The following is a 24,849-nucleotide window of genomic DNA, read 5'->3' as shown; positions in this document are numbered from 1 at the left end:
TTGGATGGAAATTATTGGGAGTTGAAGTGTTTTCATTTAATTAGTTGAAAAGGGAATTTTTCAGCGTAATGACGGTGTGTTGCAAATGGCGATTTTTGACCTGTGTTGCACAGTCAGTGTTTTGTGCTAAACTGGCAAGGGCCTCTCAAATTCCTACTCGCCCCAGCGAGATTATTATAATATAGTGCTTGCTGACACTTTCTTGCAGCTCCCCCCGCCCCCTCACTTGCAGTAACTAATACACAACTCACTGGCCCTCCTGAATATCGAACTCGTGAGGATGATAGGCTGAGGTGGCCCCTTCTGAAAATAAGCCAATGGCCGTCTGGTTACTCCCATAGTTCTGCAGCAGGTGCATTGATCTACTGAGCTATTATAGCAGACAATGTTCTGCTACATGCTGTCAGGTTTGTATATCTGACTTCTATTGTTTACACAGTCTTGTGGGGTGCTGACAAGTTGCTGCACATATTTGAGAATCAGGCCCTCAGACGTTTGCACACAGTAGTGATAACTCGAGGACAGGTTCAACCTCTTCTCAAGTTATCACTACTGTGTGCAATCGTCTGAGGGCCTGATTCCCACACATTTTCACTAAGGCAAATCGGAGATGCCAGTCAGTATTGACCCCTGCTACGCGTGTGTGTGTGTGTGCGTGCGTGCGTGCGTGCTATAGTGTACCCGTAGAACCCCGTCCCCTTGTAGGAGTGTGATGGTGTATGTTAGCAGGAGCACAGTCTTTGTTTGGGAGTGGGACCTATGTGTCATGGTATAAGGGTGAGTGGTGAGTGAGAGGAGGTGTCCTGGCCATGAGTCCTGGTAGTGTGTCGGGAACCTAACAGCTGTTCCCAGAACCCACCAGTTCAGACTTTGTAATCGGGTGGTACTGGTAAGGGGTTGAAAGCCCCTCGCTCCACCCACCACCTTCCACTGCGGGTTTGTTAAGGTGATGCACCTGGCCCTGCAATGTATTCCTCTCTGGTGGTGTTAGACATGGGCTTAGGGTCCCAGTAGAATCACTGTTCCTCTCATGTGAGTGTTAGGGTGAGTGTCAGAGGGATCAGAGCATATTTCTGGCATGGAGTGAGGTGGGTGACCCTGGCACTGCCCAATCCGTGCCTGCGTGCCATGGTGTATCTATGAGTGTTCAGTGAGTTGAGAAAACGAGCAGAGGCCCTGGGGCGGTATGTGAAAGGGTGGGGTCGGGAGCCTAATGGCCCTGCCCAGCACTTCTGGCCCGTTTCATGAGGGCGCGTTGCTAGCAGGGGTCCGAGGCACGTAAATCTTACTGGTCTACGGCCAGTCCGGGTTAGTGTGGGGTGATGTGTGTGAGTCTGAGTGATTGCTATAGGAGGAGGGGCTAGGATGCCTGTGTGTCTGTCAATGGATGGAAATGTAGAGAGAGGGCCCGGGTTGGCGTACAGTGGGAGACAGGAAAGAGGATCAGTGGAGGCCGAGGCGGAAGGGAGGGAGGGAGGGAGGGAAGGGTGGGGTGTTGACAGAAACATGTACGATGCGGGGTAGAGGGAGAGAGTGGTGGGAGAGAGGGTGGGGCTCAGCTGGAGTAATGTGAGAGCTGGAGAGTGGATGAGGTGGGGTAGAGATGGAGAGAAGGAGAGGGGATAGAAATGGTGATTTAAGAAGGCAGGAGGAAAACGAGAGAGAAGTTCTGAAGAGGGGAGGGGAGAGCTCTAGAGGAAGAGGCAAGAGAAAAGTGGTGGGGGGGCTACAGTACATATGTGCAGTGTGGTAAGTATGTGGAGATGTGATATGTGCCGTCTGTGTTGTGTTTTGCTCAAAATGTGTAGTTATGTGTGTTGTGTAGGGTACATGTTGTGTAGCGGTATGCACCTGTAGCATTGTGGCATATGAGCTGAGTGATGTGTGTGCTATGTATTCGGTACATTGCGCTGTGTGCCTCTCATGGTGTTCATTGTGATGAGGTGAAATGGGATGTGTGTGATATTTGCATTCTTTGGCGCGTGTGTTGTGTTCTGGCATAAGCATAATGTGTTTTTTCGTGATGTGTGCAGCAGTGTGGCATGTGCCGTGTGTGTAGAGTTGTGTTTTGTATGTAGTGACTAGTGCATTTGTGGTATGCTCTGCTAGTTTGTGCTATGCTATGTTTTTGGACTCAAGGCATTGGATGCCATTCAATGAATTCGAGGGCTTGAATAATGGTAGAGGGGATGGGGAGAGAAGGAAAAAGGAAGAGGGGGAGGGAGAGGGAGAGAGAGAGAGAGAGAGAGAGAGAGAGAGAGAGAGAGAGAGAGAGAGAGAGAGAGAGAGAGAGAGAGAAAAAAAAAAAAAAGCCTCTGGGGCACGTGTGCCACAGTGGGCCACAGGATACTTGTTTCTATCACAAACGAACACTATCTTAAATTGTAAAAGGCAGCATTTCTTCTGTGTGAGATTGTGCATTCCAGCCTGCCAACCATGAAGATCTACTACCAAAAACCGGGACCACTGCAGTTTCCAGTGGAAAAATAATCTTCAGAAAGTGAGGACAGAGCACCAAATACCAGGAAGCGTGATCAGCTGCGGTGGTATTGCCTTCCCTCAACACGTGCAGCGCGTGTCTTCGGAATCGGAACTTGTCCCATCAAGCAGATCACTGTGCTTGGATTCGTGGCCTGTGTGACTCTGTTCATACATGTGAGTGTCCACGGATTGCAGTGCATCTGCATCTGCAGAGGGGCACAAGCTAAGCCATGTCAGTGTCTTCAGACTTGTTGGGATGATTGTGGGTGAGGTCTGGGCCTGCATCCTTGTGTGTCTGGTGGGAGGATGGGTTGTATTGTCCCCTGCGGGGGGTCACGGGTCTCCTGGCAACGTCCTTAAAGGGCCATTGGTGTCCTTGCCTATCACACTACTGTTTCCTGACCATGTCGCCCCCAGGACCATCATTCCCTGGCTTCGGCAGTTCTGCAGCCCCTTGGCCACTCCCCTGGATGTCCCCAGAACCAGGCAAGGGACTTCATCAAAATACATATATGCATGCACACGCACATACATACCCTTCACTGCCATTGACGCGTGGGGTACCCCAGGAGTTTCCCAAGCCGTCTGTGATATTCCAGTGGAGCCGCCAGAACATTGGTTGGATTGTCCATGTGTAGCTTATGGTGTTTTGAGTGGGCCACATAACATGACCTCACTTCCATTTGCAGAGTCAATCATCACATTTTCTCTTGCTTCCCTTCACCGCCCTTTGCATTTAGTGCTCTGACGATGCAATCATGCAATAGAGCAGTGGGGGCTCAATACAAATAATAAACTAAAGTAGCTGTTCTCTGTCTCGTCACTCTTTATTTCTTCCTTAGACGTGCAATGCCATGTGCACTCTCTTTTCTCGCTCTCTGTCAGTGTGGTCTGGTATGCCATCACTATCTCACTCAATTTCTCACTCTCTCTCTGTATGTTCTGGTCTTTGCCCATCCATATCCCCCTCTCCCTCCCTTTTTTCCTTCTCTACCCCCCCTAAACTCCCCATGCCTGCCATACTTCTCTACCTCTGTAGGTGCTTCAGAGCAAGGACCTCTTTTCTCCCAGGCCTCCTCTCCCCGGCAGCATCCTGGGAGGCTGGAGAATGGGCCTCTAGCTGTCCAGAGAACCTTGCTGTGTTTTACTAATCATTTGTGATGTAGGATGCAAGGCAAAGCGCCTCGCTGACTTTTGGAAGCGAGGGGCTGAGAGAAGGAGATCTATTAGTAGTGTGACCAGATTTTCAGCATCAAAATTTAGCACAGGCCACCAACATAAAAGCCGAACTACAATTTAAAGTGTCTCCCAAAAGTAAAAAAAAAAAAAGGACTGCTCTCCAATTGCGCAAGGGGAAGTGGTGTCAGACATACAAGCTTGTCAAATCTGTAATATTGTATTGCATTGTAGTTGTCATTTATATAGCGCCTTTTACCATTATTATAGTTTCAAAGCACTGGTAGTGGGAACTCCCTCGGTGGACCGAAGTCCAGAGTGTTGCAAGATCACAGAGTAGGATTAGAATGCGTGTGTGCATTTGGCCACGATAAATCTTAGCAAGGCTGGCTAGGCTCCGGTGGAAGCAACCCTCTAAGGTCAGGCACGTGGATGGGTGCTGAGAGGGGTCAGGAGATGGTGAGAGTGCTGGAAACTCACTATGCGTCCAGCTTGCTCAAAGTTGTCGTAGGTCTTCACTGCATACTGATGTCAGGGTGTTGAGGCGGTTCCACGCGATAATGTCCCCACAAAAAGGTTGCTATGCAAGAATGGTGCTGTTTTTTTGCAGCAACATTATCATATGGAACCTGTGGGGGACACGTCCGCAAGCACTCTTTTTAAAAAAAAGGGATTGGGGGATATCCCCGCAACCCTGCTCCTTTTTACCCCATATATTGTCCCCATATATAATGTCGCCTATGTCAATTCCCGGCGACTACAGGTATGGGACAATATTACCGGATACCGCTGAGCCATAGTCTGGTGCAAGTAGGCTTAAAAAACATTAAGTGCCCAGGTAGCTCGAATGTTGTCGTAGGTTTTTGCTGCATTCTACAGCGCGTGGATGGATAGCCGTGCCTGCGGCAGATGTCCACCGAAGTGGTGCATTTATATGTACAAAGAACACAGACTGAGCTTATCTTTGCCGTTGCAGTGTCATCAGAAAGTCTCTGGAAAAAAGACCAGCTTCCCTCGTAGACTCTTCTAGGCACTATGGGGGGGATTACCATCAAATCTTCTAAACAAATAGACTGGCTGACCTAGTATTATCTACTAGGCGGCTACCATAGTATTTAGGATAGGATAGCACTCACTGGCCACCCTCAGAACCGTCGATACTGTTCTTCTAAGAACAATGCAGGTGCCAGCCTCAGTTCTTCAAGGGAAATGAGACTAGTAAAACTACACTGTTTCTTCTAATGCTAGCATGGGCAAAACTTCACAATTTGTCAAGAGTAACACAACTCCTCCATCAGTCAATCTCAGTGTAACACACTGCTTGTCTTTCACAGACAGGTATAAGACATTTTCCACCCCAGCAACCCATCTAATTGCTACACAATTCCAATCCCTCAGAAACAATTTAAGTATGACACATTCCAATCCATCTAAGTGTAACACATTTCCCATCCCAGCAATCCATCCAAGTGTAACACACTTCCCACCACCCAAATCCATCCAAATACAGCAGATTTCCCACCCCAAAAATCCATCTAAATACGGCACATTTCCCACCCCCAAAATTCATCTAAATATGGCACATTTCCCACCCCCAAAATCCATCTAAATACGGCACATTTCCCACCCCCAAAATTCATCTAAATTGGGCACATTTCCCACCACTCAAATACATGGGATACATCTTTACATCACTTGACAGTGCACTCTCTCAGGCGCAAGGCCTCATTAAGTGATTAAAAGTCAAAATAATTCTCTAGTGCAAAATAGTTTTGTAAAATGTGTATTTTTTCTAACATATTTGAAACCTATGCCTACTGTACTCAAAAGTCCAACAAATGTTGCACTCCTACAAAGGTAAAGATTAAGGATTGTTGCATCTCTTTAGAATGATTTCATGAGGCTTTGTGCCCTACAGAGTGCGCTCTCAGTTGGTGCCAGTATGCACCGCAATGATGTCCTTACTTTTTATACTGGATTGGGGTGCTTATGTGTGAATCTAACGTCAATATCTACTTTGGGCCTCATTATGACCCAGGCGCTAATGGGTTAACGGCGCCGTAAAAGGCTGCGGCGCCGTTAACCCATTAGCACCTAATTACGAGGTCCCTTTGCGGGACCCGACCTTAACGGCTGGTGTAGACCAGCCGTTAAAGTAGGGACCCACAAAGGGACTTTGGTGCTAATTACGGTGCCGCAATTTGCCGCACCGTACTTAGCGCCTTCCCCATTCCCATTGAGCCCTATGGGGCAAAAATGGGAATGGGGAAGGGCCATGGAGGAAGGGGGAATTATCGCCCCGCCAACCTTGTAATGGGGTGGTAATTCCCCCTTTCTCCATAGTGGAGTCGGTAACTTACCGGCATGGACCATGGTGCTAATAGCACCATGGTCTTCCTCCAGGGTCGTAATGAGGCCCTTTGTGTGTGTTTTGGAGAGGGCTGTACGGTGCCTCCCAATTTTTTGTTCTGAGAGACCTTGTTAGGCTCCAGAGGCCTGGAAAGCAGAGTCTACAACTACCTTTATTGTCTCCGTTTTAGGTATTAGTATTTGTGGATCCTATGAGAAAGGCATAGGTTCAGCAGGACTACCATCTGTCATTGGCCAGCATCCACAAGTAAAAATTGCTTTGGGGCTCACAGAAGAAGCAGATCATTGGTTTATTGTGAATGTGACCCTTTCAGCGATCGGAAGGACAGTTTGAGAGACAAGATGTTATGTAGTTTCCCTGACCAATCAAGCTCGGTCTTCCCCTCCCATACATGACAAAAATGCATTAGAAGGGGCCCTGCCCACTTTCTCCCCTCGGCCCAGCCAACTATTGTTGAAGGCAGAGAGGGGGAATCAATGTTTATGTTTGTGGTTCGAGCCCCTTCCCCGTGAGGTTTTCTAGTAAGTCTGGTTTGCAAGAGTGGATCCGCTCCCTCTTTTGTCCCTTTTAGTCTAGGGAGCTTTTAGTTGTTGCACAATCTCTCTCTCTCTTTATCCCTCTTTATTAACTCCAGCACATTTTGCTCCTATGGAGGCTGTTAGACAGGGATACCTGATGTCCGAGGTCCTGGTTGCTGCCCTGTGGGGACTTGCTATCCCTCCTGGGCCCTCGGGGGTCTAGGGGTCGTCAGATCATTGTGCAAGCCTGCGTGCTCGATCCTGCCGCTCAGTGAAGTTTGAAACACTTGTGTATAGGCGCGTTATAAATGTCATATCATATCATGCCACCGCCTGTGGAGGCAACCACTCTCTCTCTCTTCTTGGCAGCATTAGCGTAGGCGAGCAGCGGCTCTTCTGTTTCTGGTTCTGCAGAGGTCTCACTATGTGGGTCTATCTCCCTCTGCCTCTCAGCTCTTTAGCAGCCTGGTCATCTGGTCCGTTCTCTGCTTCTGTCCTGGATGGTCCAAATGAAATGTCTGTCAAGCATCCATGTCAGGAATGGCATGAGTTTAAAGTGATCTGCACAGAAACATACTAGCACCAAGGAGGAAAGTGGAAACTGGGGTCCTTTCTTATGTCATTTCCCCTCTTCAAGGGGTTCCTGGCCTTCTTTCTGGACCGCCTGCATTTATCTCTGAGGGATGCTCCCCCGCCCCCCCTTGTCACATTTTGCAATCTGGCTCTTTTTAAAGATGGCCAGTGTTAATTTCTAATGATCACTTCCAGTATATATTGTATTCATAATAGAAATGTTACACTTGTCCTAGTGAGCAAAGCAGATGATCAAAATCTAGAATCCAACATGTATAACTATAAACAATGTCTATATATTGGGGACTGGGCTATCCTGTCCTATAAGCAAAAACATGCTTGCCGTGAGATCCACTTCCTCTCCCATCTCATCCTCTTCTAAAATTCAGACAACACCACAATGGAATGACAGATGTCGCAGCCATTTTATCCTTCCATCCAAGTGGCTGTCATTCCGTGATTTAAAACGTAATCAAGGTGAAAATGTTCCTATTTTCCTGTACATGCTCCACCGTCCCATTAATAATCTGGCTGACCCATTTTACCACGATGACAGGCACTGAACTGGCCAGGTGTACACTTCTGCATCCCAAGGCTCTGTGCCTCATATGAGAGTGATGATAACATGGTGGTTGCCTACCTGATAGGCCTTTGCTTGTATCTAGCGTGGAACGGGGTTAAGGCACTTGTTTAGTTGGTTGAGATGGGGAATGGGGGATAGAGCATGCATTGTTCTCTGTATTGTTTCTGGGAAGGAAGCAATTGCATGCAGCAAACACCAGAATATGGGGTGGCCAGATTCCCTAAATAAAGAACTGTGACAGACCACTGACATAGAAGTAGGACTATGGTTGCAGCATTGATAAACAGGAAAAAAGGACTAAAACACAAACCGAACACTGATTAAACAGTAGTCCTACTTCTATGTCGGTGACCTGTCACTGTGCATTTTAGATGCACAGAACACAGATTCTATGTCAAGACCCAGAGGCTCAGATTATGCTTTCGCTCATCTTTGCTTTCTCGAGCAGCAAAGATAAATCACAATAATCAATATAACAACAAAGCATAAAACTACAATCCCCAACATGTTTGAGTCTTTGGTAGTTCATATTATTATTCCTATTTATTTTACCATGTGATTTTCTTAACCAATAGTCCTTCACCAGTCCCAATAAAGCTGTCCACCATTTTAGATCCCCCTCTTTCTTTGCTGCTCGGGCAGCCAGTTAAGTACCTTTTTTCCCTTTCACTTTATATGTGTGAGAAAAGAATGTGAGACTTATAACATTCAGTAAATAGTTGCAGCGTGTGTATTAACAAGGCAGGCATCTGTACAAGTTAGGCAATTAAATACTTAAGGTCTGACGAACGCGTAGATCAGAGGCTCCAAAGACCGTAATGTTCAAATACCGAGAAGGGGGCATTGGGTCAGAAAGGGGATCAAGGGGCGTGATGCGACAGATCTAAGGTCCGGCACCCATTGATCACTCCCGGTGACCGTTAGAGTTGAGATAATCAGCCCCTGCGGTGCAAGGTAATCCTACAGTTTACCGAACTGGTACTCAGGGAACACGCCAAAGCGCACAACACAGCAAATGTAAACAGCTGATCCCTGAATGGAAAATCGTGCAGAGTGTGCGTGCATTTCAACCCTTCAGGTTGCTTTCAATCCACTACACGGTAAATCACAGTGCCGCCTACTGACCGTGAGTAAACGTGAACTCACGTTATAAAACATTCTGATGGGCACAGTCCCCAGCAAAACCTGATAGCTGAGACACCCGTTTTATACCTGTCTCACTTATTTTGAATGTATACAGCACTATTACGCCATTTGTTGATGGGATCAGGCCCAAGTATCCTGAGTGCATATAAATAATATCCCTGTGAACTCAGAACAAGTCAAAAGAGACTGCAATCCAGTATGGGGCAAGTCATTCAAAAGGCCCTGGGAGCAGATCTGGGGCACGAATCACACCAAACGTCCATAATGGAGGACTTGTTAAAGTTTGCCGTGGCATGGAAGATATCAAAAGATATCAAACTCAAGGGAGAGACATAGGGGGAAGGGAAAAAGCCTGTAATGCTAAAGAAGCCAAGACCCCCATGGGCTCCCCAAGGAAATGCAAAAGTAAATCAGTGAGATCAAGCAGCCAAGAAAGTAGGTGACAGGACACATCATCAGGGAGTTCAGAGAAGCTAGAAGAGGATGAGGAACAGAGCCACTCCTCGGAGGAGGAAGTGGTGATAATATCCACCAATGACGAGGGGTCATCAAAGGCTATGAAGAAAAGAAAGAATACAGAAATGGAGGAAGATGGTGGGGATGATTTTGATCCCGATACACTCCTACACCCACGTTCATCCAAGTGGGAACCGCACACTAGGGTAGCGGCATACCTAAAGTAACGCCTCAGAACACCACTCGCAAAGAGGCTAGAAGTAAACTCAGGGCTGAGTGCCCTAGACCAAATCTCCTGGAAGGAGTGGCACAAACTCCAGAAATTGATGACCGGATGATCACATTTATGAGTAAATATGTTAAAGACATAAAGAAAGGGGTTGGATAGGCCTGGCAATTATGTCAGGACAAAATGCTAGACATGGTAGCACCACTTAATAACATTCTTTAAATGGCGGAAGAAGCCAAAGAAAAGAACGGAGCCATCGATCCCTAAGATTATTCAAATGGAAGAAGCCAAAAACAAGAACTAAGCCATCTATCCAATTATACTGAATGGTTAGGCCCAGAGAGCAATCTGCCTATTGGGTAATGCCAACAGCACAATTACTGCAGAGAGGTGAAGGTCAATACTAGTTAAAATAGACCCTAAACTCAGCAATCTAGCCACGTCAGAGTCAACAACTGCAGCCAAAGGAAAGTTATTTGGCGACTCATTTATAAAGGAGCCAACAATGTTTACCAACTCCCATGTGGCACAAGCGTCCCTCAAGAGGGTATTCAAGAAGCACATTTCCGGGAGGGCTGGCAGAGGCAGAGGCCACTCTGCCAGTTCTTATACATACAACAGGTCCTTCGGGGAGTGGAACCAATGCATAGAGAATTGGTATCTCATATCATCAAAATCATGGGGGATAGATACAGTAAAAGGTTTCACATAGATTTTCATACTCCCCATTGCAAAGCAAATGGACAAACGCGTTAGTGCAGAGCGCAGAGGACGCAATACTATTAGACACAGAAATAAGAGGGCTAAAACAGTAAAGCAGCCATTACACAAGTAACGGATCCATCAGGAAGCTTCATAAGCAATAGTTTTCTGGTAAACAGGAAGCACAAAATGAGACTAGTCATAAATCTGAGGGAAATAAACAGTTTTGTGCTTTACAGGCACTTCAAGTTGGAGGGGATACTCCTCCTCCGGGACATCGTGCAGCAAGGGATATGGTTAGCCAGGATAGACTTCAAAATGCCTATTTGACAGTACCCATGGCAAATGAGCAACGGACGGAAATGCCTGAGATGCCGATGGAAAGATCAGATATGGGAATTCACATGGCTACCCTTCGGGCTAGCGTCAGCCCCATGGTGCTTTACAAAACTATTGAAACCGGTAGTAACATACCTGAGAGAGCAACGGATACACCTGATCATTTACCTGGATGACATATGCATAATGTGTGAAGACAAGGATTTGATCAGAGAACAAATAGAAATTACGGTAGACATGCTATTACGATTAGGTTTTTGGTGAATTGGGAAAAAATCCCTTCTACAACTGTTACAAGCCATGGAATTCTTGGGCTTCAGGATACATCACAGGGGACACTGAGTCTACCCCTAAACAAAGTGAACAACATCAAGAAGGAAATACGGAATACTTTGACAAGAGATAGTGGGCCTCATTACGAGGCGGGCAGAATGAGATTAACAGCGTCAGTAATGGTGCTGGTGCCGTTAATCCCATTCCGCCCTATTACGAGGTTCCTTCGCGGGACCCGCTCTGGACGTCTGGTTTTACCAGACGTCCAGAGCGGGTCCCGCGAATGGACCAGGGAGCTAACAACGGGCTTGTTATTAATGGGCCTTTTGTTAGCTCCCTCCCTATTCCCATTGAGCCCAATGGGGGATCGAATGGGAATGGGGAAGGACCAGGCCCGGGTTCCCTGGAGGAGGAAATACCGGGCCCTCCAAAGTCAGAATGGCCCGGTATTTCCCCATTCAGGGAACCTGGACACGATTTTGGAGGCAGCCATGCCCTTTTTAAGGGCATGGCTGCCTCCAAAGTCGTAATGAGACCTAGTATGTCGTTACAAGAGATAACAAGACTGGTGGGATGCGTAGCGCCATAAATCCAAGTGATCTTTCCAGTTCCACCGCACTACATAGCCCTTCAGAGATTAAGGATTCAACAGCTCAGGAGGGGCGTTTGTTATGAGCAAAGGGTGCCCTCTAGGAAGCGTGAGAGGAAGGTGTCAATACCAGCGGAGTACCTACCTTGATAACAGAACGAGGTAGCCAACTGTAACTCCAGGTTCCTCAGGGATGCCAGCGACTGGAAGCTGGACGAAGAAGTATTTCAGAGACTGATGACGAGATGTGGTCCATGTCAAACAGTCCTGTTTGCATCGAGGTTGAACAGACCAATACCTTGCTTTCTTCAGTTGGAGACCAGACCCAGAGGCGACAGACACGTTTCTTCAGACCTGGGGCCTGTGCATGGAATATGCATTCCCTCCATTTTCTATGACAGCGAGGATGCTGGCGGAGCTGAGGAGACAGCACTGATCACTGATTCTTATAACTCAAGTTGGAAAGGCCAAGCATGGTTGCCAGACCCGTTAGAGCTGTCACACGACAATCCGATAACACTCCCGGAGTGCGAGACGACAGTGCGAGACCCCGCAGGGAACAGTCGCCCGCTAGTGAGATCAAACAGCCTCAGATTCATTGCATGGGCAATTTCAGGGGATCCCGGGCTAGGCCAGGTTTATTGGGTGAGACTGAACATATATCAAGGAATCCTGGGCCCCAGCGACCAGTAAAGCATACAGGTCAGCATGGTCGAGCTGGCATATCTGGTGAATGGAGAGTAACGTACATCCCTCTAGAGCAGATGTGATACACATAGCCAATTATTTGCCACAGATGGCAGTGCAAGGCAAGTTATACACGACCGCTAATATGGCGCGCTCAGCGATTTCGGCAGGCTGTCCTTTGATAGAAGGTCTAGCAGTCGGGGAGCACCCTTTAATATGAAGACTGCTGAAAGGTATCAAGGTGATCAGACCACCTGAGGAGAAGTACTCCCAGTTGTGGGATGTAGACAAAGTTCTGAGAATGTTCTCGTCCTGGCCTGACAACAGGGAACTATCCAGGAAGACATTATCCGCCAAAGTGATGATGTTGTTATGTCTTTTATCTTGTAAGAGGGTTTCCGACATGAGAGCGTTGGAAGTTAACAGAAAATCACATTCTCCCAGAGGGATAACCTTCAATATTGAGAAAAGATCAAAAACAAACTTGAAAACAATATCATATGAATCATTTCCTGATCAACCTAACACTGTGCCAGCTGAAATGCTTGTTGGCTTAAAAAACATGACCAAAGAGTTATGACCTGTTGCGGTGTCTCAATTACTCATTGCAATAAGAAAACCGTTCGGAGCAGTGACTCCGGCAACTCTCACGAGATGGCTAAAATGGGGGATGTCACCAGCAGGCACTGATATAGAGTGCTATGGCGCACATTCCGTGAGAGGAACAATGGCATCTAAGGCATATCGTATAGGAGCCAGATTGGAAGGCATTATGAAGGCAGCAGATTGGTCGAATGAATCGACATTCAAGATATTTTATTTCAAACCGATCGAAAAGGTGGCAATGTTGGTCGTAAGTAAGCTTTGAACAAGCATAATCCGAGCCTCCGGGTCTTGACATAGAATTCAGATTTTCCATAATAACATTACAGAAAGTCCTAATTCTATTAGAGACACAGAGGTGAAAGATTATCCCTCCCTAACAATCGTGAACAATGATAAATAATGTATTGATGATGTTATGATATCGGACTGTAATGAAATGTTAATGTGTCACGATACCCGCCCGAATAGACCAGATGTCTGAGTTACGGTTTATGTTGCAGGTTCCAACACAAACGACAAGCCAACAGAAACAGGATGGTCTACTGAGAGGATGAAATCAGTTAGCGTTTACCGGTTGGGATGTGAAAAGTTTGTTTAAGAAGACCAGCGAAAGAAGAGGAGGATCTGAAATGGTGGACAGGTTTATTGGGACTACTGAAGGACTATTGGTCAAGAAAATCAGGTGGTAAAGGGAAGGCCAATAATAATATGAACTACCAAAGACTCAAAGATGTTGGGGATTGTAGTTTTATGCTTTGTTGTTATATTGATTATTGTGATTTATCTTTGCTGCTCATGAAAGTATAGATGAGAGAAAGCATAATCCTTCGCCTCTGTATCTTTACTAGAATTATGACTTTCTGTAACGTTAGTATGGAAAATCTGAATTAGAGGGGAGAGGACCTGACGGAAGAGAGAAGGTATGAGGAGGGAGGTGAAAATCGAGCAGGGAGAGAACTCGGATTTTTCAATCGGGTCTCTCAAAAAACCGGGACAGTCTCCACCCAACCCACAAATCCCGGGACAGGGTTTATTTAATGAAAAAAGCTTTTGGATGGAGGGGCAAATTCCAGGACTGACTCGGCAAACCTAGGATATCTGGTCACCCTACAATAATAGCATGTAGGGCACTTCTACTGGCAGTGGAATGGTAATTCAAGGAGCCATTCTGGCTCTGTGAAACTGTGCATGGGCTGCCCCGTTCTGGTTGCCAGCGAGTCCAGAATTGATTGCAGTCATTTGAAGTGATAGGTAATTGGGATCCCAAGTTGGTGGTAGCTTAATCAAGGCTCGTTTTTTTCTCTTTTAGGCGAAAAAAAGAGATGAAATCATAGCTCTGTTGAAAAAGCAGCGAGAGGACAGACTTAAGGTGAGAGTTTGCATTTTGTTTGATTTATTGCTGATTTGATAGGCCCCAGCTGTGGCAAGTCACTTCATGGCGCGTCTTGCACAGGAAGGGAAAGGGTACAGGACAACTGACCATTCACAAGCTCCGGAGAATGTTCAGATCACAGACCTTCATTAACTGTGGCCCCACGGACAAGGCCTACACCTAACCCCTACATGAGTTTCATGAATCACTGGTTCTCTAGCCTCGTTCTGCGTCTTACAAGTGGGTGCATCCTTCTCCCAACATATTTGGATAGTAAAACAAGTCCCTGCAAGAGGCATCGCAAAACTGTGTTTAGTTTTTAAAAGATCGAGAATGATCCCAATCAGTAAACAAGGTCCTACAAAAACTGTAGGTTTTTGAAACAAGCCTGTTAGCCAGCGTCTGTGGGTGGGCAGCACACTTGTGTTTTATCTCTCAAGAATGTGTGAGCGCCTCAGTGGCGGGTTTAATACCCCTCCGTTTGGCTAGAAGCCCACCCACTGCAGCTATCAGCCTTCTCCCCTACTGGTTGTGATAGCCTTGCAGAGCCTAGGATATCATTATGGCCAATTGAGGGGAAGGTGGGCCCCGGGAGGGTGTGTGATCATGCCAATGTGTGTGCTACATGAGGATATGACACCCAGGCCAGACAGGCATAAGAGAGCGTGATAGAGGCATGGGGCCCTTGACAAGGGGCAGCTGAAGGGAAGCTCTGATGGTACAGTTATAAATGAGGGCCAGCACACACCAGGGCAGAGGGGACCAGTTAAGGTCTTCCCATCGGGGGGCCTCTCCTTGCAGCCCAGAAAAGGCCCCTACCAATACCTTCTGATGTGACATATCAGCCTGCACGACTCTACTGAGGGAGGGGCTGGAACTGGTTGGAAGCTACTGAAAGGGACAGCACACTCAGTATGAACGACTCAAGCCTAAAGTCAGAGAGGGGAGAAGCTCTTTAGCGAGATAAAGTAGTTCCCGTTGTATTGGAAGAGATTGAGAATATACCAGGTCCTAGCCTGTGATCCTGGTGTGTATGGTTCAAACCCAGACCATAGCATGTGCAAAACTAAGGCCAGATTCTCTCTGAATAGAAGTGCAGGGATGGGAGCTAGATAAGGAAGGGTCAATACTTTCACTGAATGATGTAACATTGTTGTGTTCTTGATAAAGAATGTTTGTGCATTCCTCTGGTACTCCCATTATATGTCAGTCTTCTGCCAGTGTAAATAAACATGTTCATGCTGACTTGGCCCATATATGCCCATGGTGGCTGCGCCATTGTATATCCATGTTCCCACATTAAAACATACTCGTGTTTGCTTTGCCCAGTTTGCCAGTAATTATACTATAAGAAACACATCCCATGCTATATCTGCCAAGATACGCCATTATCCCCACTTAAGAACATACTCCTGTTGGCTTTGCCTTCAATACCAGTAATAAATTACCATGTGACATAAGAAAGTATGTCGAGAGTGGCTGCACCAGCGTAGGTCAGTATGGTCGTCTAGGAACACTGTTGGCTTTGCCCTTGAAGCCAGTAACAAAATGCCATGCCACTGTAGGAAAACGTGCCTTTATTGGCTACCAAATGCTCCCCCGCCCTATATGTGCGAACACTCATATTGTCCTTGCCATACAATGCCATGCCATAGATGTCTTTGCCGGCTGCAGGACCAATGCCCCCCAGCCTCGCATACACATTAAACCCCATTCTCACAAGCAGTTACGCGCTCACACAGCCCCTCTCATGCATTCAAATATAATCTCTCGAGAAAAAAACACTAGCATATGTCCCCCATTCCCACCATGCGCATTTAGCAGCATTCATTCATGCATGTATTCAATAGTATTCATTCACGCGCACATTCAGCAATCACCTGCATTTATTCACCAGCTTCTTTATTCATTCACTCGCACATTCAAAACCATCCTTCACCTTCACATCCATCAGGCCCATCTCACTCGACCAACATATACCCTCGAGCATATACATACAATGCTCACAAACGTGCACTCACATCCTGAAACATACAAACACTCCCAAAGATGCACGCAGGCTTGGACAAATTGAGCTCTTCCACCAGAGGAGTACAAGGAAGAAGTGAGGCTAAAGCGCCTATGCATCCCTCACACGTATACAAACCAGGAGCCAACACAATCATAAAGGTAAAACCGGCAGAGTCAAGAGACATACCTCCTTTGACATTCGTAGTTAAGTGGGCCACGGGAAGACTATTCTCTCAAGAGGTGTGTGAATGTGATTCAGTAGCAATCCAAACAGTGATATGATATGATATGATATGATATGGCATTTGTAACACGCCTATACACAAGTGTTTCAAGACGCAAGGAGGCGGGGGGGAAACAAGGGGAGACAGACAACGATCCTACTAGGCCAGGTGTCATTCAGATCGCGCAAGTGCAAGGGTAGAGGGGAAGGGAAAAGTGCAGGGGGGAAAGCTAGAGGGAAAAGTGCAGTACAGGGTTATAGCATACAGGATAAATTACAAGGGCCAGCTGGTGGCAAGTGCAAGGTAAGTGCAGACAAGTGCTGGGAAGGGGGCTGTAGGGATACAGACACAGTCCCGCAGTGCAGGGGTTGACAGGGAGGCAGTGCAGGGGAGAGTGGCTGGGCCAAGGACCGAGAGCGGTGAGTGGCCCAGTTGCAGATTCAGTGCAGTTTCAGTAATTTTAGCAGGGGAGAAGAGGAGAGAAGGCGGAGGCAAAGAGGAAGGTTTTGAGGTGCTTCCAGAACCGGAGATATTTCTCCTCAAGTTTCAGGGAGGTAGGAAGGCTGTTCCAGAGGGAGGCCCCTGCAGCGGAGAGAGATCTGCCCCCAACTCGTTGTTTGGAGAAGCGGCTGACCCTGAGGGAGTTGGAGGCGGATGAGCGAAGAACACGAGAAGGAAGATATTTAGGAAGGGAGAGTTGAAGGTATTTTGGCCCAAGGCCCCAGACGGCCTTGTGGACAATGCAGAGGGTTTTGAACTTGATCCTCGCAGATCAGTGAAATATAATAATCCTAAAATAAAGAAATGTCCAATCAAGGTTCCATAAGAATATATACTTTAATCAAACACACCATCTACAATAATAATGAAATAGAAAACACTACACAACACCCACCCCCTAAGTAAATGAACACAGAATAAGCAGAAATGGCAAGATGCAACACTCTGGGTCATGAATCCCGTGTGAAAAGCCACAAGTTGCTTTAAAATTATATGTTCTTGGGTGCAAAAGTGATAATAAATGACTTAACCAGTCTCAGGGACCCATAGAATGCACCAAGGAGGTTGTCCACAGTCATTAGTACCTTTTAGGGTTTGATGGCATTGAACAGGCTTTGAGCAGTTGTGCGAGTGGTTCGAGACAATTTCAGATGCAACAAGTCGTGTTGATCAAAGCAGGGGAGCTGTTGTGTCGACTGCAGTGACTCAGAGCAGTTCGAGTCAGCATTTGAGTGATGCAAGTTGCAGCGCTCACCAGGATCAGTTAGGGTTGAGTCTGTTTGAGAAATGGGATAACTTCTGGCTAGGGTTGGCGAGTGATGCTCCTGTGGTTCGGGTCGAAGGAGGCGACAGTTCAAAGTGGTGATCATGATGCTACGGTGTGCGGTTCAACAAAACAGCAGTTCAAGGTCGAGCCATTGTGTAACTGCTGGTTCGAGCCAACAAGTGGCACTCCAGCGGTTCAAGTTGGGTTCCGGCGATGAGCATTTCAGTCAAGCTGAGCAGGTGATGGGCTCTGCGAGGTATGATGTGGTGTCACACTGGTTCTATATGTAATCACAATGGTTTGAAAAGTTTGGTTGAGTGCCGAAGGGAGCATCAACGGGTCCTGTGATTCGAGATGCAGTGAACCTGGTTCGACTGGTTTGAGAAAAAGAAAATTGGGATACTGGCTGTCTTGTCTCTTAATATGCTGCGAGTCCCAATCAACGGGCTCACAGATAGGTTCAGTCCTTGTTCTTGGGCTCCCAAACAAGGGGGAGGCTGGCACACAACTACAGGCATACATTAGCATGCTGAGGTCCTGGGTACCTTTGTGGCTGGCAGAGAGGCAGGTCTTGTCCCAGCAACAGTTCTCCCCCACTCTTCCCAGGTTACGGTCAAGGGACAGAATTCGCTTCTGCCTTGGGCACTCAGTCTTCGCCTCACTGGCGGATGATATTGGAAAGATCCATTCTCCCAACAGAGATTTGATGAATTCTTTCTTAAGTGTTTTTCCAAAAGTAAATCAAAGAAGGAGTGGGAGACCCCTTTTCTGAAGGCAAAAGCCCACAGGTGAGTGGACTAAAGGTAGCCTGCTTTAGGGGTTCATTCCCTGTTCTTGGAACATGTGGACTTTGCCTTCTGACATCGTACCCAAAGTGCTTTGTGCTAAAGGAAGTGGAGGAGACAGGAAGAAAAGAAAGAGGCAGAGAGAAACAACATGGTGGAACTGTAAAGATCTCTCTCTGTCGACACTAACCATGCCCCTTCCCTTCTCAGTATGATCAACGGCCCTTTTGGAAAGTGGCCCCTGGTGTGAGGCTTCTTCTGCTGTGAATAGGTGTGCCCTTTGATTCCTTTCCCCAGGACAGCTTCCTGTGGAGTGGCTGTCTCTCTGGTGAGGGTGTTACTGGCCCTCACAAAGGAACACAGAGAGGCAATCCCCACCCTGTGGAGTGGCTGTCTCTCTGGTGAGGGTGTTACTGGCCCTCACAAAGGAACACAGAGAGGCAATCCCCACAGCTGCAATCATGCTGGCAGTAGCAAGGTAGCCTTTCTGGGAAGAATACACATAATCCTTTCACAGTTGAAGTGGGCTCACACGGCTGAGACATCTGATATCAAATTACTGTGACTGTAATGATTTTTAGAATACCATCCACAATACTATAATTCAGGTATGGCTCATATTTAAAGATGTATTTGCCCCAGGACAATAAGCTCATAATTATAGTTTTGGTAGAGGAGGGAATGTCTTGGATGCACCCCATCTGCTGCAGAGATTTGGCTGCCACTGCAGCTGTCAACAGGGCACTTGTGTCCTCTGAGCCTGCTCTTTGCCACTGGTAGAGTACGAGCTGTAGACCAGGATACATAATATGCTTTTGGCATGGGGCTTATGAAAGTGGAATCTGACCAGCAGATTTCCCTTTCAGAGATGGAATTGCCCACATTTTATTAATTAATAAACATCCAAAGAGCCAGGGCTTCAACGCCCTTGTACAATGGCAATTCCTCACACAAGCACACATGTACATTTTCCTTTTTTTTAATGAATAATAAATAATGAATGCTTACCTGTTCTTTGGCTCGGCTCCGGACTGCCGCTTACCCCACTGCTGCTCCGGAAGGTCTGTGCTGTACACCTGTGAGGCAGGAAACTGGGAGAGGGGCCAATCATTCCCTGATCCCTGCAGAACGAGGAGGAGAGCCAGCAACTGACCGCCTCAGACCATGTTAACCCATGGAAGGTGCAGGAGCACCTGCTGGGCATTTTCATGGTGCAGTACTCCAACCTGTAGGACATGCAAAACAAAAGAAGCAAAACTCCCCTGCCATTTATGTCCCATTGGCCGTGCATAGCTGGGTTACTTCACCAAAGCACAGCCGACCACGGAGCGCAGCTGAGAGATAATAATGGGTGGGTCAGTGCCCCTTCGCTCCAGGCAGCGTGAATATCGGTTTCTAAACCATCAATCAGCCCCCCATATCTAGTACACCAGAAGGCATCTGAACAGACTGGAAACGCAAGCAAATGATAAACCTCCCTGTACCATTTTGGGAACGTGGAAGGAGCAGCATGCTTATCTCCAAAAGGTTGTGGATCGTTGGTTAGTTGCAACACCGCAAACACACTATTATTACCCAATGATAAAAGGGACTGTTAGTCAAGATTGTATACAAATATCTACCTTATTATTATCACAACAGACAATTATAGCAAAACTACAGAATACAACCCTGTAAAGAAATGCAGAGGACAGACAGTTTCAAAGAAGGAAAATGTATGCACTCTGGATACTGACGGGAGGGTGGTCGGTACAGTAAACAATCGCAACAGTTCAAGGTTACTTGGCCTGAGCCCAAAGGGAGCAATGTGTCTTAAAATGTCTCTAGGGGCCTTCAGAGAAGGACCAGGGGGACAGAACAACAATGTACCTTGTGCTTGTAGGTGTTCTTGGTGCTTGACAGGGTTGAGTCAGTTTCAGGGCGATTTGCAGCTTCTGCGGCAGAGTTCAAGACGGGAGATGGCTGCGGGTATCAGGCGGCAAACACTGAAGCTGGATGGAAAGCTGCAAGCTGGCCTACACGACGGCTCAGCATTAGGAATTGTCTCAGTGCTGGTCACCAGTTCTGAAGCACTGGTCGAGGCGTCTCGAAAGTTTTGAAGCGAATGTGGTGTAACAACGGTCAGCGGTGCAGTCAGTTGCGGCTCAAGGGACTCGACTGGCTGGCTCCAAAATGTCCTTTAAAACGGACGTCGTTAGATGCTCATCAAGGTGTTTCTCCAAGCTCCTTCATTCGGCCTGTGTCATCCTTTAAGTCGAACGGCCCAAAGCTGAGGAGTGTGTTGCAGGCCACTGCCTTGCCCTTGGTTTAGGGTTAAGAAACTCTGGCACTTCCCACCTAGGAAGCTTGCTGCAAAACCTAGCAGTACCAGTTCTAGAGCTGCTGGAGATTCCTCTGGATTTGATATCTCCTTCTGTACCCTGGAGATGTTTAGGGGAGGGATCTTGCTTCCCTCTTGGAGGTTCTGGCCTTCCTTCGCTGGCAGAAGATGTAAGGCAGACTATACCTTCAGCCAGGGTCCAATGATGAGTTCTTCTTGCCACTCATTTCAAAGTCTCCAGATGATCTGCCAAAAGAAGGGTTTGGCCCGCTTTTAAAGCCAAATGTACCACAGGGATTGGTGTAGGCTAAGCCTCCCTTAATTGACCTATCCTGGGTCCCCACCAACGATCTACTGTATGCGTGAGGTCATAACCAGAGTGCTTTGCAACAGAAAAGGTAAAGTGTTGAAAACATGTACTACTAAGTCCCACCCATCTTCCTGTCTGTTGTGGATTAAAGGGTCTCTCTGGTTGATGGAGCTCTCTATGGTTCCTGATTAAAACGGCAGGTCTCCCTTGAAGCTGCTGCAAGACCAGGCTTTCTGGATCTGGCAAACCACATACTCGTACCTTATGAATAGGGTCCCTCTGCGAGGTTGACTACTGTAAACACGCATTGCCAGACATGACAGTTCACTCGATACTGAGGGCGGGAGATGACTTCAGGTCGACGCAGTGCATATGAAAGGTTATTGGGGATTCCGGTCTCCTTTGTTAACCTCTGCAGCCAGGCCCCACGTGGGCCTGTCTGAAGTACATTCTATGTGTATGTTAATCACTGCCACCAGCTGCAGGGCTTAACCAAAGAGCAGGGCGGATCCATGGAGCCTTTGTTAGTTAATCCGGTAGGCCATGGCAGGGGGAAGGTTTGGCCCTCCCCCTTCTGAAGATGCATCATGCACTCCTGTAAAATCCCAACTAAATATAACAGGGGGACTGCACCTGTAGTGTGCGACCCCCCAGAGTACACAGGTCTATGCGTATGTCATGCAGTGACATAGGAAAATGTGTGTGGATTAGCCCCACACATTTTCCAGAGGTTGATCTACCATCATTCAATTTCATTTAAATATTTCAAAAAGCCAAGGCGAGCGCTCACCCACTGTGCGAATGGTCGAATTCCTCAGTGTGTGCGTAGGTGTGTGTGTTTGTATATAGAGTGGTAAGTTACTTTGTGGGGGGAAATCATTATCTGTAGAGGGATAGAAGATGGGGGTGTGGTGGGAAAGGGCAAGGGATGGGGTGTGTAGGGGGGTGGCATGGGAATTAAGGTGGAGAACAACATTAAAACCCATGATGAAATGTACCACAAAGTAATTTACCACATACTTTATTTGTTGGGATGAAGCAGGGATGAACAAATTCCAGATATCTAGTGTATATATCATCTGCCATTACCCCAGTGTCTGTAGCACCATATGAAGAACACGGCAATAAAGGTACAGATAATTAAGAAGCTCACACAGGATTCTAGAATGGCTGGCTGTGGAGTAGCAGTTTAGCTCAACTGCTCCTGGACCTCTCCCTGAAGACATTTCCAAGATAATGCTATGAATTCAAAGAAAAAGATAGAAGAGGCTGAAAACCCTGCTTCAAAGAAATCCAAGCAAATTTCAGAGATGGGAGAAACCCCAAGCATCCAGAATGTATACAAGATCATTCTTCAGATGGCACAAGATGTTTGTGATATCAAACCGACTATGGCTGAGCTTAACTTGAAGACTGGACAACTGGATAGCAGGATAACTGACTTGGAGAAAACATCTTTAACCATGAGCACTGAAATTGCGGGAAGTTTCCAAGCATATAACAACTTGAAGTCTGATTTATTGAGAGAAAAGGAACAGCGCCTGGAAATGGAGATGAGGATGAGGGCTAAAAATGTCAGGTTGGTTGGAGTGGATGATCATGCTGGGGATAAGGAGGATTTGACTTCCCTGGTTGTCCAAGTTTTCAAGGAAAGTTTTCATTGCAGACTGATTAGGATTGGTGACATTGACAACGCTTACAGGATTGGAAAGCAAATGGGGGCCAGGGCTAGACATATCCTGGTATCCTTTCTACATCAAAGGTCTAAGGAGTTTTTGTTGAGTGCTGCCAGACAGGCGGGGAATGCAACTTTCAAAGGTAACTCTGTGTTTATTTTTCCTGATTTTCCTAAGGAGATCCTCCTTCTGAGAAGATCATTCAGGAGTGCAAAGGAATTGGCCAAACAACTTAATTTAAAAGCCTTTCTCAACAAGGGTAATGTTTTTGTTGTGGCTTCCCCATCCGGATGGGGAGAAGAGCACTTCAGATCCAACTCAGGCTTTGAGTTGGCTGGAAATGTTTAAAAGGGATCAGCCCTTGCCTGCTCTGAGCAACTAACTGCATCCCCATGATTTTGCAGTGGCCCTCCGCATTTATTGGGTTTGTTTTAGGCCTTTTTCTTCATTTTGGAACATGGTTTTTATTACTTTTAATGGCACTGGATTTATGTGTCAGTTAACGTGTCAATAGTTTGAAAAACAACTATGGAACCTTTTCGTGTTTCTCCATGCTTTCCGTTCGATTCCTGTGCTGCAGATCGGTTCTGAATGGAATTTCTGACTCTTTTTCAGCCACGTATCATTTTGGCTTTTCAGCATTCAGATCGGCGTGGAAGAGAAAGGGACCCTTCAACGTGAAGGCGCGGTCAGCTGATCAGTTACGACGCCGGCTATTGATCGGTTGCGAGTTTATGCAGAAGCTCTGGATACTCCGAAGGGGAATTCCGGCAGCTATGAGGATCGACGGCGATAGGGCACGTCGTCTCCACAGAGTTGGTGAAGGATGATGCGGCGCTCACTAGCTCAGTGGCTCGACAGCTCGAATATGGATAGAGCCGGCCTGGGCGTGGTGTGTAATTGACATCAGCTGTACACTCTCAAGGACTGGGTTTGTGTGGGAAGGTGAGGTCTGGATTGATGAGAACTGAATCAACCAGTAGTTTGGAACTCAGCGCTTGAAGAGGGTGGACTCTTATAAGCACTCCCTCATTCACACAATCCATGTGCCCTACGTCTTACGATTCTTTGATTCTATCAATTACCATTGGTTGAAATGTCACAAAGGCCAAATGGATCATGTGGATATTATGGCAATGCACGTCAAAAGGCACCATTTGTTGGCACTCCTTTTCATTCAGCATCATAATGTGTCATGTTTCTGAAACTTTGAAAGTAGAACTGACCTGGTGGGTGGGGGTGGCATTGAATTTTTCAACGTTCCTTGAAGGGTGATATCTATTTTTGCTCCTCACCTGGCGATCTCAAGTTGGGGGTATGGCTATGGATGTATTTTTCTCTAGTGGAGTCCTCATATTGGTATTTAGTGGGCTATATGTCTTGCAAATCCAACTGCAGCATTTATTTATTTATGTGGTTTGTTTTCTCATCTACGCCAAGTGGCTGGTGTTTTGCTCATTTTGTCCCCGGTTTTCAATCTGCTGTGGAGATTGTTTTTGTTTGAGTTTTTTGTTGGGGGCATGCGTATTTCCTTTCTTGTTTGGGTTGTTTAGTATGGTTATTATGTTGTTGTTTTTTTATGTGGGGCTTTGGCGGGGTGGATTCATATAAGACATTAATGTTTTATTTGTATATCTGACGGGATTTGGGGGAGGTCCTAGGGTTGGCATCAATGTTCTTTCTATTGTTTATCAAGCTGAATAGACTTTGCAGTCTAGACTGTTCTGTTTTGGGGTTTTTTCCTTTGATGTTTTTATTATTTATCTTCTTTACTTCTGTTTTTGATTTGTCTTTCCTTTCTTTCTCTGTCTGTTCTACTGTGGTTTCTGCAATGACTTCACATCACAGTGGGGTTGTAAGAGATCGTTCTGTTGTCTCATGGAATGTTAATGGGGTTCATAATATCCTGAAGAAGAAGGAAGTGTTCACGATGCTTCGTGATATGAATGCGGATATATGTTTCTTACAAGAGACGCACATTTTAAGTGATGACATTTCACATTTGGCGAGGGAATGGACTGGCTCAGCTTTTGGTTCTTCCTTCACTTCAAGGGCTAGGGGTGTGGCCATTTTAATTCGGACGAAATTACCTGTGAAAATTGTGCGGGAGCGTGCTGATAAGGATGGGAGAATGATTGCCTTGTTGGTTGAGTTTA

General features: G+C 46.7%; 1 protein-coding gene across 4 annotated transcripts in view; it reads left to right on the top strand.

Moving 5' to 3' along the window:
• HOATZ (HOATZ cilia and flagella associated protein) overlaps positions 1 to 24,849 on the top strand; it is a 190,606-nt gene that overhangs the window by 109,144 nt on the left and 56,613 nt on the right. For 2 of the 4 annotated variants that reach the window (XM_069617301.1, XM_069617300.1), the window contains one exon: positions 14,039 to 14,098. The exons of the other annotated variants lie outside the window; for them this stretch is intronic. In XM_069617301.1, the coding sequence (XP_069473402.1) occupies positions 14,039 to 14,098 (60 nt within the window). The remainder of the gene's footprint in view (positions 1 to 14,038; positions 14,099 to 24,849) is intronic. 4 annotated transcript variants of the gene reach the window in all.

Source organism: Ambystoma mexicanum, chromosome 9, assembly GCF_040938575.1.
Source record: "Ambystoma mexicanum isolate Mex_15411 chromosome 9, UKY_AmexF1_1, whole genome shotgun sequence".
Classification (NCBI taxonomy): domain Eukaryota; kingdom Metazoa; phylum Chordata; class Amphibia; order Caudata; family Ambystomatidae; genus Ambystoma; species Ambystoma mexicanum.
This window is presented reverse-complemented; position numbering and strand designations above follow the sequence as displayed.